The 15,192-nt window shown below is 41.4% G+C and overlaps 2 protein-coding genes across 8 annotated transcripts in view; one reads left to right on the forward strand and one right to left on the reverse strand.

Moving 5' to 3' along the window:
- LOC131676570 (nucleolysin TIAR) overlaps positions 1-15,192 on the reverse strand; it is a 557,873-nt gene that overhangs the window by 326,239 nt on the left and 216,442 nt on the right. For all 7 annotated transcript variants that reach the window (XM_058955695.1, XM_058955691.1, XM_058955698.1 and 4 more), the window contains one exon: positions 12,415-12,502. In XM_058955695.1, the coding sequence (XP_058811678.1) occupies positions 12,415-12,502 (88 nt within the window). The remainder of the gene's footprint in view (positions 1-12,414; positions 12,503-15,192) is intronic.
- LOC131676569 (polyserase-2-like) lies at positions 1,332-3,438 on the forward strand. Its single transcript, XM_058955688.1, has 4 exons — positions 1,332-2,220; positions 2,278-2,497; positions 2,549-2,724; positions 2,789-3,438. Exons 1-4 carry the CDS (start codon positions 1,353-1,355, stop codon positions 3,160-3,162), a joined length of 1,638 nt encoding a protein of 545 aa, XP_058811671.1. The 5' UTR covers positions 1,332-1,352; the 3' UTR covers positions 3,163-3,438.

Raw genomic sequence — 15,192 nt, forward strand, 5'->3', positions numbered from 1 at the left:
TGCGTACATATAAAACGCACCATCTCGGAAGTTAGTCCTACTCTTCTATGATATTTGATTTCGAGAGTTTGATAAAGTATCACATTCTCTGGCTTCGGATGCCGATCCGATCTGACTTCGGTAGAGGTACCGTCGTTGTACCGGAATGCCACTTCAGGAAACGAAAAGCACACGGACACTACACGACGGTATCCATTTTGCCGGGGGCCCCAAACCGCAGCAGGCACACTGATCAAAGTTGGCGGTGGAAAGTTTTCGCCTTGCGATGAGAACAGTTTTGGAAGTTATTGTGGAAACTGCTGCTGCTGCTGCTGAAGCTGATTGGAAGAAAGGTTGAAAGTGAGGCAACTATTGGCTCTTGGAAAACTGGTTGGTCAACTGTAAGGGATAAGTTGATTATTGAATTATTTAAAGCGTTAACAGTTTCCTGCTGGGGTAAGTTTTTTGATGAGGTGTATCGTGTTCTATCGACTTCGGTGCGACCGGTATGACAGTTGAAGGGCGAGCAGGAAGTTGTTGAAGGTTGATTAAGCTGCTGACAAGTGCTACACATTGTGTTAATTTTACATATGTGGAGATAAGATACCGGTGAAGAGAAATAAAGTATGAATGTAACCCAGTAAAATCTATTAGTAAATGAAAATCTAAGCAAAGAATTCATTTTTTTAAGGTTTTGAACTAATTGCCAATACCATATTCAAGACCTATTTGGTGGTATCCACGAAATAGTGAATTAAAGCAATAATATGAAAAAAATCATCCCAGAGACAGGATTCGAACCTTCAACCCGTGGGACTCCGGTCTAATGCATCTTATGCTATCTCGGGGCAATGATGGCGTTTTAGAAAGAACTCATTATTATTGCATCCAAATCTAGTTTCAAGCATTATTTATGACCTCCGATACTTCACAACCAGCCTTAATGATGAATTAAACATCCTGTTACATCGCATCGCAGGAGGCTAACTGTATCATTAGCACGATTTCGGTAAGCAGCGGCAATTCTGAACTTCGTTTCACTTGTCGAGATCACGACAAAACTTAGTAGGCGATCTTCGCATTCAACTATGAGACGTCATCGCCCCAAAACGAATCTCGAATCTGTTCAGCACAAAGTAATGATACTGTTTTGATCACTGCTATTACTATCAATCAGGTATTCCAGTCGACTCGTCATTTTATTAACATAGTCATGGTATGGGTGTGTGTGTCATGTAGGGAAGGCCCCGGTACATTCTTACTGATAAAGATGAATGAAAACAATTTTGCAAACGTAAAACCGCAGCCAGATAAGCCCAGCCCAGAGAGTACTCAGTCCCTTTCAATACTTACTACCGAACAGCGTTCCACAGATGATAACGGGCACGTTTTATTACATCCCCCTGGTGCTGCTGCTGCTGCATTTACTGGGAACTGTCGTTCCGCGGGACCCACTCGAGTGTGGAAGACGTAAAGTTGCAACTAACGAACTGCTGGTAAATGCTGCAAATAGTTCACCAGGTGAGTGGCCATGGCATGCTGCGATCTACCATAGGACGAGTGTGACCACTGACAGTTACGCGTGCGGGGGGTCACTCATCAGTGACCAGTTCGTGCTGACGGCGGCACATTGCGTGATCGATTCTGCTTCCAGGAATCAACTGGGACCAAATCGGATCTTTATTCGGTTAGGTATTTTCGACCGCGCTGATCCCAACCTTCGAACGATGCAGCAGCATTCGATTGGAAAAATTTATAAGATGGCTGATTTCAGCCGAAATAAGGATGATATAGCGTTGCTGGAAATGAAAACGGTCGCCGAGTTCAATGATCACGTGCAGCCGATTTGTGTGGAGGCGTGGGCTGTTGGGGGATACGGAACGGTGGTCGGATGGGGATTGACGGAAAATGACGAGCTGTCGGTGGTTTTGCGTAAGGCTCAAATGCCTGTGATAAGCACTCTATCCTGTTTGAGAAGTAACCGTGCCTTGTTCGGCCAGAGCTTAGATGTTGGAATGTTCTGCGCTGGCTATCGGAACGGAACCAGCGTCTGCAACGGAGACAGTGGAGGAGGGATGGCATTCAGCCGATCCGGTGTATGGTTCCTGGGAGGAATAGTGTCTTTTTCGCAGATGAGAGGTGCCGGCGATAACCGATGCCAGATCGATGGCTACGGAGTGTTCACCAATGTTTCCAGCTATTTGGATTGGATCAGGGATACAACCGGACTTCAACTGCGGTGTAAGTGATTGCAATTCTTATGGATTAATTGAAATGAGATTTTTTTTTTAATTTTAGCGGCGACACGAGGTAATCTTCTGCCCCGTGAGTGTGGGATCAATTATTCGAACGAAAATCATAGAAATGGACGGGAAGCGAATCTACTGGAGTTTCCCTGGATGGCCATGATATTTAAAAAGGAAGAGGCAAATGATCCAGGGAAAAAACCGAATCGATTAGGAACTTTAATTAACAGCCGATACGTTATGACATCGGTTTGGTTCTGGCACAATGAGGAGTATGTATGACATTTCTATACACTATATTATATTATTGTAATCATATTCAGTCCTCAAATAGTTAGATTAGGGGAATATTCTATGAAGCAGAGCGAAGACTGTACCACAACCGACGAGGGAAAATTGTGTGCCCCACCGACGAAAGATTACGACGTGGAACGCTTCATTAGGCATCCGAGTGTTGCTATTGTATTGTTAAGGACGGCTTCGGAAGTTCAGTTTGAAGGTACAATATCCTGTTTACAACCATAAGTGATTCTTTGAATTCATCGAACGCTACAATCCCACAGAGCACATCCAACCGATTTGCCTTCCGGTGACCTCAGCGCTGAAACGATTCCAACCGAAACGCTTCTCTGTTACCGCCTGGGGTGTACAGGGAGAGTTTGACCGACTCAGTGCGATCACGTTGACCGATGCGGATATTCGACGGGACTGTTCCGAGGAGGATATGATTTGCACTAGCAGACCCTACTGCACCGAGCTTCACGGGCACCCGCTAAGTGCCATGGCCAGCTATAACGGATGGCGCTTCGTGCAGTTTGGCATGGCCAGCTATTTGCCGAATTGTAACACGAGAGTAAGGGATGCGTCGAATATTTTCGATACATACATCAATGTGTCCTCGCATATGGAGTGGATTGCGGCTGCTTTGGAGCCATAGGATTAAAGCCTTCCGAAGATTAATGCACCAAGTAACAATTGAAGTTTTATAGCTCGCTACAAGTGCAATCTAAGTTTTATGAAATGCTATAAAACTACTATAAAACCACAATTGTTACTAGGGGACTGAGCATAGTTACTATGACCGAGATTGCATTTTGACGAATGAACCATTCAGGCACAATTAGTTAATACTATGAAATTTTGCACTTATACTAGTTTAGGAAATCATATCTTCCTACCAATTACGAAATTAATATTTTTTATAAATCTCACATATTCTAATCATTTTATATATTCTACAAACTATAAATTGACCAATCCCCTCGATTAATCTCACCCACTATCAACTTCACCAGACAAGAACCGGGACCAGGACTGAAATTCTCACGAACTCATCACACTTCGAATGTGTCACCCACCACACCAATCCAGTAAGCATCGCTTCTCCCTCCACCCGGCAGGGAAACAGCACCATCCGGGTTAACTGGTCGGCCGAGCACAAAATCCAAACTTATTGACATAATGGAGGTGTTAGTTTCGGCTTTCAACCTCATAGTACCGCCTGTCCGCCTGCCGTGTAATGGGACATTTGCATGCCTCCGTCATAAAATTCTGATGGGAAAATCCTTTTAACGTTCCTCCTAGTCAGCTTCTCTCTATTTCCCAACCTTACTACACACGCATAACGAAAGCGGGTGGCTGAAATCAAAGTAGGCCCGTGTCCCGAGGTGAAGATGTATGCGCGCCTTTTTGACCGTGCGTCGCCTTTGGTGGAAGTTTCGAAAAGTGCCGTCGTAAAAGTATCACACCAGGTCGCAGTAGTCTTTGCGATGATACTCGTTGTCTCGTTGTCAACCATCATGGGTTGCTTAAGCCATTCGTTGGCGGATCACCTTTCGCTTTCAATGAATTTGCATATGGCAAAGGGTGTCAAATTTGGGTCCCAGTTCATTTCAATTTGCGCCGGAGAACACGTCTGATAGCTTGGTAAATTTCGTGGACAAGAGAAGGATTGAGGTATTCCTAGTCTGCCCGCACGTAAAACATGAACAAAGATATGTCAGATGGGGTTAATCGATACATCAAAGGCTCACCGGGGACAGATCTAATGACGGTGCGATTCAAGCGAGCTGAACTCTGATTGGATTTTGTTCACCCCAAAGCAGTATGCTCTAATTGTCAGACATACTATGCATTAAATTTCGTCGTTTAATCTTGTACTGCTAAACGTAAATAACACATCAGATAAAGTAACAATATATCCAATATGTACGTACCAAACCATAAACTCGGTGCTCGGTGGAGAGTGCTTTTTCCCACGATCTAACGTTTAATCTTCGGATCTATTATTCCCAATTTCACACAACGGTGCATTCTTCCAGCAATGGCTTCCGGGAAATTGGCTCCGAAAAGTCGCACGTTTCGCCTCTTGCTCGCGTGCTGTGCTGTTGTTGGCAAGCACGGTGAATAGAAACAGTAGCAGCTCGAACGCGATGGAAGCTGCCGTCTGTTTGGAGTTTTAATATAACACACATTATTTATTATATTCATGCATTTTTTTTTTCGCTGATACCGAATTGATAACGGGTGAAATTTCCTTCTCGTTCCATCATCAAACGAACGAGCAGCCCCCGGAGGGCAGAAGATGCACAGGAAGCTGCATGTCGACGGGCAAACAGTGTTGAAAGTAGCGGCAAAAATGCGCTCCACGTTATTAAATGTATGAAATATAAAAATAATATATGGACTGATATGAGAAGTTCTACCCAGTTTTAGGGCAAAACTGCACTGCGCCGCGCGCGGTTGGATCGCGCTTTTCCTGCACCGAATCAGCCTAGCACGTCTCCCTGCTGGTGGGCATGGCATGCTTTGTTGGAACGAGATGCTGAAACAACGAAACACGATGAATGACTGACTGACTAGCTGGGTAATGATGGGTGGTGGATGATGACTGGCCAGAGTGTGCGCACCCGGAATTATGGGACATGTTGACGTTTCTTGGAAAAAGATTCGCCTGCTTCGATCACACCGGTTTTCGTTCGCGTTCGTGCTCGATTTTGTTGCTTACAGTGGAGTATTCTTTCTCGTAGGGATATATCTTTGGTCATGGCTAGCACGCTGTTTCTCGTTTAAGGTCATTTTTTTCTTTTGCGACAGAGAACATATTCTGGTGATTCGATCGTACACAAAGTTCAATTTGGCAGAACACAACACCTCGCCTTCGGGGATCTGAGTTTAGTCTTTGAAATTGAATCACTATATGGAATGAGAGTCCGTGAGAAATAAAATCGAATGAAGAATTTTAGTTGCTTTCTGCATCCTCTGGTTCAAACCGTATTTTAGAATCCACAAACAATAATTGTAGAACCAATTTTATTATTTTAGATTGACGATCAAATACAGCAAAAAAATAAGGAAAAATTCAGCTCTCTTTTTGTTATCTCTTCCTAAGGAAAAAAATTAGTAAAACCTTTTTTTACTTCGAACAGATGTTTCTAATTCGTCTCATCAGTATATGGCAATCCGCAGCCGACTTGACCGCCATATTTGAGACGATCAAGACGGCTGCCATAAATTGAAATGACGAATTCGTAAATGCTCAATATAATTACTTCGGCTGGGCTGGCTTTGTTGGGGTCCACAAGGTTGACTATCTTTCTTCGGACAAAACTAGCCTAGAGGCCGTGTGGCATTCGGCGGGTTGATATTTTGGTTGATATTTTTCGGTCAAAATTAACGGAACTTCCCATGAACATGGACAATTTTGTACATGTGTACAAAATTTAGTGCACGCGTTCAACTTCAAACATGCTTCGTCTCGATGTACAAGTTCGCCTCGAACATCGAACTCCAACTGCAAACTCTAGTTCAAACATCCGTGTACGTACACCGGGTGCGTACACGAGAACGATTCGCACATGGCAAAAAGAGTGAGCGCTAGTGACGATGAGAGTGAGAAAGAGATAATTGGTGCCACGAACCGATGTGTACGCACACCGTGTACGTACATGGGGTTCAGTTGTGCAGGCGAACATGTGCACGTGTTTAGGCACGAAACAGCGTGTTTGAGTTCGTACACGAAGTGTGGGTTTAATATGAGCACAGAACCAGAGCGAACATTGTGTGCGATGTGCATATGGGAAGACTGCAAGAACTGATTAACTTCCTTCCGTTCATTTTCACCGAAAATTATCAATCAAAATCCGCCAAAAAAACGTGTTTAAGTTTCTCAACCAAAAATTGATCCACTGTGTTCCAGCTCCCATGCCGTAAGATGTGACTTAAAACAGGAGTCCTAAAGTCAAGGTGTTTCTCCATGCAGAGGACTGGATGGTTGACAGGACAAAAACGTGCCGGTTGCGCACGGCGTATCATGGGTCTTACCCTTACTGTGTTAAGCGAATCTCTGACATAGTGATTGTTTGTTTCTTCGCAAATCGTGGAATTCAAATGGTGATCATGTCCCTAATACCCACTTCGGGGCTCGCTACAGGCGATTATAAGCCAACGTGTTTGATATCTTCTAGCTGCTGCACAACAAGCACTGTGAACGAGTATGGTTAGAGTAGCACAAATTAATCTTAAGCATAAAAGTACAGCAACTATGAATCTATCCAGCCTTAAGCAGTACAAATCTACAATTCTTAATGTAGGAAATCACCCATTTGCATGAGCTGGCACAGAAGAGGTGTTAGAAATAACTCTCTGCTCTGACAGTATTACGCATGAGTTGGCAAACTGGCTCGTACCAAACAGTACATCGTCTTTGATCATTTAAACGTCTCGCTAGATATTGGCACATATTGTAATCCCAAATCTTCGAACTGGGACCTCTACGGAGATGGGCTTGGCGACTAGGTTTCAGGCATAGCTTTCGACATCTCCACGTGACTTGGATGAGATCGTGGATAACAGAAACTCATGCATACTAGGAGCATGCCAGGAGGCTTGCTCGCTTTGAGTTATGCGTGCTTCTTGGTGGAATACCGCAGACGCAGGGACGGGTCGGAGGCATTTAAGTTGACTAGCAAAGCATACAGAAATGCCATTTGACCCTGTGAGCGAAGGATTTGAAAATGCCTCTGCGCAGATGTCTCAAGGGTCAACGAGACTAGCAGAATAAATAAGTTACTTTCAAAATTAGTTCGCTGCTAATGTTGAATACTCGTCTAAAGAAGATGTAGTACTCAACTGTCTTTTTGACACACACACTTTCCAGGCTGTACGAAGTCATCACTGATGACTGCTCCTGAGTTATTTTCAGGTAGTTCTGATTCTTGAGCATTTGCTCGTAGAATTGTAAAAATCGAATTGATCAAATGAGCGATTGAAAGTTTTGCTCTGTATAAGTCTCCGGGAAAAGATGGAATCTTTCCAGTTCTATTACAAAGAGGGTATGAACACTTCAAGCATGTTTTGAAAAAGGTTTCGTACTTGTAGTCTTGCAACAGGATACATTAGCGCGGCGGGAAATAAGTGTAAAATTCAATGCCGAAGGTGGCCGCGTCACTTGTGAGAAGGCAAAGAGCATTAGACCGATCAGTCTGACCTCCTTCCTTCTCAAATCAGTGGAACGTTTAATCGACCACTACTTTCGGGATGTTAGCTTGGGCGAGCGCTCGCTGCATGCAATTCTACATGCATATCAGCGGGGGAAGTCTGCTACCACCCTGTTACATAATGTTGTCAACAACATTTAAAAAGGAGTTTTTCTCGATATTTAAGGTGCTTCTGACGTGTCTTTCGAATCCATTTTGAAAGCAGCACGGAACCCTGGATTACCTTCATATATCAAGAACTGGATACACGCGATGCTTAGCAACCGGCATCAGTGCTCATCGTTAAGACAAGTAGAGATAAAGAAACTGAGTGTCTGCCAGTGTTACAAAATTTCAAAAGCAGTTACCTATTTCAGCTTGCATTTACCAAAACCGACATTGAGATTCAACGCCTCTCTCATTCATTCACTTTCCAACTGACTGAAATTTCATGCAGAATCGAATGCTTGAGTGTAGAGGAAATATAAATTCATTCACCAACCAAAGCATTCATTTGCTATTATGTCGACAGTTTGAAGGCAGAAGTTAGCATCTTTTACATTTTCGAGCATAAGTGAACTGCGTAATCTATATCTGGTGCACTTTCAATCGATAATCCCTTTCAGGGCCAGCGTAGAAATAAAATTCACTTTGCTTCTGAAACCGAACATGTCCGTACCTGAAAGCGCTGCGTCGGGAGTACGAATGGTGATGGAAACGAACCAAAAATTTCATTCATCGCAGCGGGCATGAATTGAATTTCGTTTTCTTTCAAGTTCATGCAGCGATGTCAATTTTTTTAAGCTCTGGTGTCTGCGGATGTCCTCAAGGTGGTGTGCTGTCACCACTTCTATGGAACCTTGTCGCCGATGTCGAGGAAATTTCATGAACTTGTGTTTCCGCTATATGGTTTCGCCGACATCATCTACTTAAGGGGTCCTCATATATAATTGTGACAAAAAGTACCTAATGTTCAATAATATTTTTTAAGCAGAAAAATGACTTAGACATGTGCGCTATTCTGCAAAATGTTGATTAAGGTTTCATCTATAAAATAAAAATTTGGAGTGTAAGGTGTCGAAAATGGCGTCCAAAATAGCGGCTTTCTCGGAACAAGATTTTTTGAACCTGCGGGCATTCTCGTTTTTTAACCATTCAACCAATCAACTGCGGGTTTTGTCCGCCTAAAAGAAGACAACATTCTCGGGCGCTGTAACTTACAAAATCGCGATATTTTGATAATTAACGATTTTTTACAGCCGGCCAAAGTGGAAAAATCATGCGAAAAAAACGCGACTTTATTTTCAAGTGGAATGGCGGCCACTGTTTCTATAACGAATTTTTTCATGTTTTTTACGTTAAGGCGCATCTACGGAATGTAATCTTCAAGATTGTTTTAGTTTTCTGCTTGTAGACGACGAATTGCGACCTGTATCATGCCCGCAGATGCGGTCGGTTTTCAAAACACCTTTTGCTGGAGCCGCCATTTTGGACGCCATTTTTAACATCTTACACTTGAAAATTTTTATTTTATAGATGAAACCTTAATAAAAAAATTTCCAGCGCACATATCTAAGTCATTTTACTTCTTATTATCAAACAGAAACTTCTTTCACAATTATATAAGAGGACCCCCTTAAGGAAAACACTCGGAAGCGAAACAGTTTCCATGGATGATGGAGATAACAAAAGGCGAAAAAATATAAATGTGAATGATAGAATAATCCTAATAACAGCTGCAAAAAAATTAAGAAGAAAACAAAATCATTTTTTCTAGATTTTTGATACTCTACACAAGACAAGAAATACCTCTAAAACCAGCGTCTTGAAAAAATGACCGATTCGACTAAGTTAATGAGATTTATTGGTCTCATCTTAGAGATGCAAAACATGCAATAACAAATATATTGATTTTTTTAAAGTTTGAACTGTATACTAAATAATCCGAAACCATATCTAGAAACTGAAGGAGAGTATTTTAACGGCTTCGTTTTATTAAACAAAAAGAAAAAAAATATCTCCATTTTGTCAGCCTAAAATACATCAAGGGGTTTGATATAAAACGGTTCTTCACTGTAGTTCTATTTCACATAATCACTTCTATGATAACAAGCGCGGATGTCTTCTTTATCGACAATATAGATTACAACAGTAAAATAATGCGTCCAATCAGAACTACAACTTGCTATATTCCAACTGAGTATAGACGTGCGCTGCCATTAATTTCGTGACAAATTGATGTCAAAAAAAGCAAATTTATGGAACCGAAAGACGGATATATATTCTAGAGCAAATGAGTTGGAGCAATTGTTGAAATTGAATATGAGACTTAACATAGCAGAAGTAAGCACAGTACAATTTCACCACCTACGCCATTCGGTACAGATTATGTTCAAAACCATTATCCAAATAGAATTATGCGCTTCTAAGAATGAAATGAAACACGGTATCGAATATTGATAGATGGAGACAAATCTGAAGTAAGGCCAAATGACCTGGCTCCGCACACTAATCCCAGGCTTACCAAACAACGTGTGTCAAAATTCGGAGAAGTGAAGAACGCTAAAGGATGATTCTAGGAGAAACTTCTTCTCAGATCTAGGCAACAAACAAAACAACAAACGTAACAAATACTAACTCAACAAAGATCGCTCCCAGCTTAACGAACCAAACCGCCATTATCGAGAGCGAATTAATAACGGTTGCGGCTCCAGTTGTACTTGCTTATTTATTGAACCATGTCAATCAAACTAACAAACTGTTATTCCCAAGTGATCCCGAGAATTGATAGACCCGGTAGATGGGCTGATCCTTCCTCACTTTTGAAATAAGAGTGTCACGTCGTGTCGTTGGTACACTCAACACTTACAGTGGCAATGTGCAAAATGCGTGCGTATGATAATAGGAGCATTCGCCAGAATGTAGCATCAAGATCGGCCAAATGCAAGCCAAAATTTAGAACTGCTGTAGAATATAATATACGACAGCATTGCTCATTGCATTTTGGACCGCACAGATTGAAAACTTGTGGTACCAAATAAGCACCGAAAATAAGTTTTATTTGGTGGGCAACAAGCACAACTGGAAAGGTACATACTACATAGTATAGGAAACCATTATGTCACGTCAACATTGTCCGATTTTACTGCTAATTTGTTCAACTTTTCGTAGCTTTTTGAACCAAAAATCCGTTTTTCGCTAAAAAAATCAGTAGACAGGTTAATGTAAAAATAACATTAATTTTCTAAAAAGCTTTCGTAGACACCTGGACAATAATATGAAAAAAATGCAAAATTTCAAAGCATTTGGTCCAGGAAATTTTATGTTATGGTGTACACCGCGTTTATTCGAAGTTCGTCCTGATGATTCACTGTCTTTGCCCCATTTTTAATATCTTACAATGAAAATTTAGGAAAATGTTGTTCAAATGTTGCATTGACTTTGCTTGCCTACTGTTATCTTACAGTGAGCTACTCGTCCAATGTCAATGTTGATTAGGTACGTGCTCGCGGACGCATTTTCTTCCTTGCTTTGCTGAGTAAAAAGGTCATGAATGTCTATCTTCTTAGTTTGTTCTAAGATTCGGAAACGGATATCTACAGTTTAGATTAGCAACCATGAAAAGAAAAAGAATCTAGATCCGAATCTTCAAAACATCGAACTTAAATTGAAGAAAACGGTTGATTTAACACAACATTCCACAATGCATCCCCTAAATATTCATAAATCAAGCAGCGGACGACAACACATCGAGTGAAGCAACTCGTTCCTGCCCGTTGCGTTGGTACACCTCCCGAACAACAGTCAAGTCCAGAAAGGACACCATCGTTTCCATCGTTACATTACACTCTTGCTGCAGCGCACAACAACAATACATATTGCTTATGAATATTTCAAGAAAAAGATGGCAAAGCTCAGTCATGCCATCACTCGTCTTTCTGGATAAGCTGCAAAACAGACTACAATACAGAGCGCTGTAGAGCTCGGTAGAATGCTTGACTTTTTTTTTGCACCTTTGAAACATACACAAAAAGACACGAGCTTCCACGATGAAGAAAATCTTGAAAAAAATTTTTTTTAAGTTTTTTCAAAACTATCGATCGAAGCAAGCGACGAACGTAAGTCGACTCTCCAAAACGATAGGTGTTTCTGTTCTAAAAATATAAATGCCAGGTACGAATTTTATCGAAAAATGACACATTCGTTGCCATCGCTACCAAGTAGGCGTTTATTGAGAAAGAGAATAATTAATGTGATGCCTTCCTTTTGCCTGAGTTCTCTCCACGGATGCTGCGGGTGTATTAGAGCGGGACAGGATGCTTCGCCGATTTTGCATCTTTTTTCTTCACACTTGTGATACCTGGTTTTTCCATCCCCGGGAATTCTACCCGATGTAAGTCAGAGCTTGTTTTGCTTTTCTGTTAGACACCCTACCCTACCCCTCACCACCTAATACTACCGCCTGGGCATTACGCTATACCCCACAGTAGAAGCACATGTGGAAAAGATGGAAGGGAATATTAAAAAGCATCCCAGTCCAGGGAGCTCAGAGAATAGCACAGGTTTCAAATTGACCTGGACAGATAAAAGCAAAATGCGATGCTGCCAAAAACTACTCCCAGTTGAGCCAGCTCAAGGCAAGTACCGTCCGTAGGTAAATGGTGAGTGGTTAGACAGTCCACATCAAAAGTTCCCAAAAAGGTGCTACTTACTGCTAGTGTCCACTTTGGAGACCACCGGGTATCCATTCGGCGTGATCCCCATCGCTGTCGTCGTTTGCCAGTTCAAAGGTTTGGATTCCTAGAAGAGAAAAATATTGGCATTAGTTTCAAATGTTTCAACAATCAAAAATGTTCAAAAAACCATGCAGATATATCCATCAAGTTAGTTTGTAATGTGAGCGCCTGCTGCGATGAACGATTGTTTCAATTTAATCCGCAATCCGACAAAAAAAAATGAAAATCGTCAGCATGAAAAAATACCCAAACGGCCTACTACGTCTTCCCGGAAATTTCCATCAGGTAACTTCTGCGAAATGCGAAAAATCAGACCGAACGCTCTTACCTTCCTAATGGTCTCATCTTTTTCTTGGAATGCGACCCAGAGCAAGCGTAGTGCTCGTTTTGTAATTTATCAAAATTTATTATTCATTAAGAGGAACAGCATCGCGCTACTATCCGGCTGATAAGGTAAGTCGCTGCTATGCCGCTGATCCACTTAACACCCGTCCAACTACGGCAGTCAGGTTCCACCCAACCCACCACCATCAAACCGACCATCAAACGAAATGCAAAAAAAAAAAAAGTTTTCGATCATCCGGTTTCCGGTTTCTTTCCGAAATTCACTCCACTCCAGCACTGCTGCTATATAATTTAATTTATGAGCTTCATGCCAAAGCGGGCAGGAGTGGGGGGACTCGGATGCCAAAAGCCGAAAATCTTGCATTGGAGCAGCGCCTCTCTATTTGATCTAAATTATTCAGTTAAATGCTTCCCACGACTGTAATTAATTAGGACTTTTTGACTTTCTACCCCTCGTTCTGTCAGGGATCGCAGTCTGATTGTTTTTTTTTGTGTGTGTGTCGTTCTCATCGTCACAGTCGTCTTCGGTCAGCAGGACCAGCCTACTACTACTGCTGTTGATATTTTAGTCCACCGAGCTGTCATCGTTCCGCTGTCGTGGCTTTTTTCTTTCCCTAACTGGCGCGGCTGGCAATAAAACAACGAAACGGAGATTCCGAATGAGACAACGAAAACGAATGCTCGATTTAATCTATTATTTGCGAGTGGGTCAGAGCATTCGTCAGCCTGTGAAGGACGAGTGGAAAAGGGAGGAGGAGAAGTACTGAATTAATGTTCAAACTAGTTTAAATTGTTTTACTATTATTATTATTAATATTATTACATTCAGCAGCAGTTTTAAGAAGGTATAATTTGAGACAAAACTTTTCGATCTACAGCAATCGCACCGAATCGGTTGCAGTATCGGGTTTTGTTCACGAACAACGGGAATAATATTGACAGCATATGTGTTTGACTACGGATTCGTGCGGCAGTTTTTGTGTGCTCTAATCGCAAAGGCCTCGAACGCTGTCGTACGAAACCAACCCATCGACGACGACGACAACGACCGGAGAAGCAATTTTTCCTCAACGATGTCACGTAGGTTTTTCGCTTTGCCATAAAACTTTCCAACTTAAAATTGAAAACTCTAGCTGTACTGAGTTTTGAATTATTTCCTATTCGCCTACTGTGGCATTCTAGTGCTGTGAGAAGTATTTTATTCAGTACCTTAAGGGTCAGGCTTCTCCATCGGATCGTAGTAGGCTGATGGAGGCACGCAGCAAGTTCGTACATGGAGAGGGAATAGAAAGGACAAAAAATCGCATTAATTTTTCTTTCTCGTATAAAAAAGAATATCATTCGACTTTCCCATCGAGACTCGGAGGTCCGAGTGTCAAGATGTGTCTTATGCACATTACTCGTCATACATTACTTAGAAGCATTGGCAGTATACGGCGACATCATAATGAGAAGAACTCTGTAATAGTGCCAGCGGCATAAATCTTACACACTAACTAAAACTAGAAAATAATATCTCACTTTCAGTTAGATTAAACAGTGAAAACCTATAATCCTGAGAAAATATGCAAGGGACAGCTTAATGGGATGGGAACGAACTGTTGACGTAGAGACTACATCTTTAAGTGTTGTACATTTTGACTATAATATTTATTTATTTATAATTTTTTCGTTTTCTTTTTTCTCCTTTCAACAATATTCAATATGTTAGAGATTACTAAGAAGTGAAAGTTATGAAAATATAGAGCAATAGTACTCAAGTGAGAGCCTCGAAGTTACACGTCGGAAAACTAGAAGTGACAGGGTCATTAGGAACAGTCTTAAATTTTACGGACTTTTCTTTTGTCTTCTAATGGTAGGAGTTACTTCGAATCGCTCAAGTCTACCAATATATCTTGCGGTAAATGGTACCTTTTTACCAAGAGAACCGACGATTTGCTAATTTTCCTATCTGTACACACTAAGGTTTCCTTTACATGGGGGATACGTACCATGTAAAAAATCGTGTTAATTGTGAAATCCGTGTAAAAAAAATCCCGTTAAATCGAATGCAAAACTTAGACAATTGTAGAAAAAGTCATTATTTCGGATTTGATAATTAACACGGTTTTAGTTAAAAATCTATTAAAATCTACCACATACCATTCGGGTCAGTTCGTCGAAATCAGAAAATTGATGTTTTTAAATGTGTGTGTGCCTATGTATGTGTGTAAGTGGCAAAAATGTCACCTCTGTTTCTCCGAAATGGATGGACCGATTGACACTAACTTAGCCTCAAATGAAAGATTGTATCTTCAGGTTACTACTAATTTTTTTGTGGATCAGAGTTCAGGTTTCAGAGTTACGGGTTGAAGAGCGCGGCCTTACAGCCACTTTCAATATAAACTGCCATAATCTAGATTTTAAAAT

Source organism: Topomyia yanbarensis, chromosome 1 (assembly GCF_030247195.1).
Source record: "Topomyia yanbarensis strain Yona2022 chromosome 1, ASM3024719v1, whole genome shotgun sequence".
Lineage (NCBI taxonomy): Eukaryota > Metazoa > Arthropoda > Insecta > Diptera > Culicidae > Topomyia > Topomyia yanbarensis.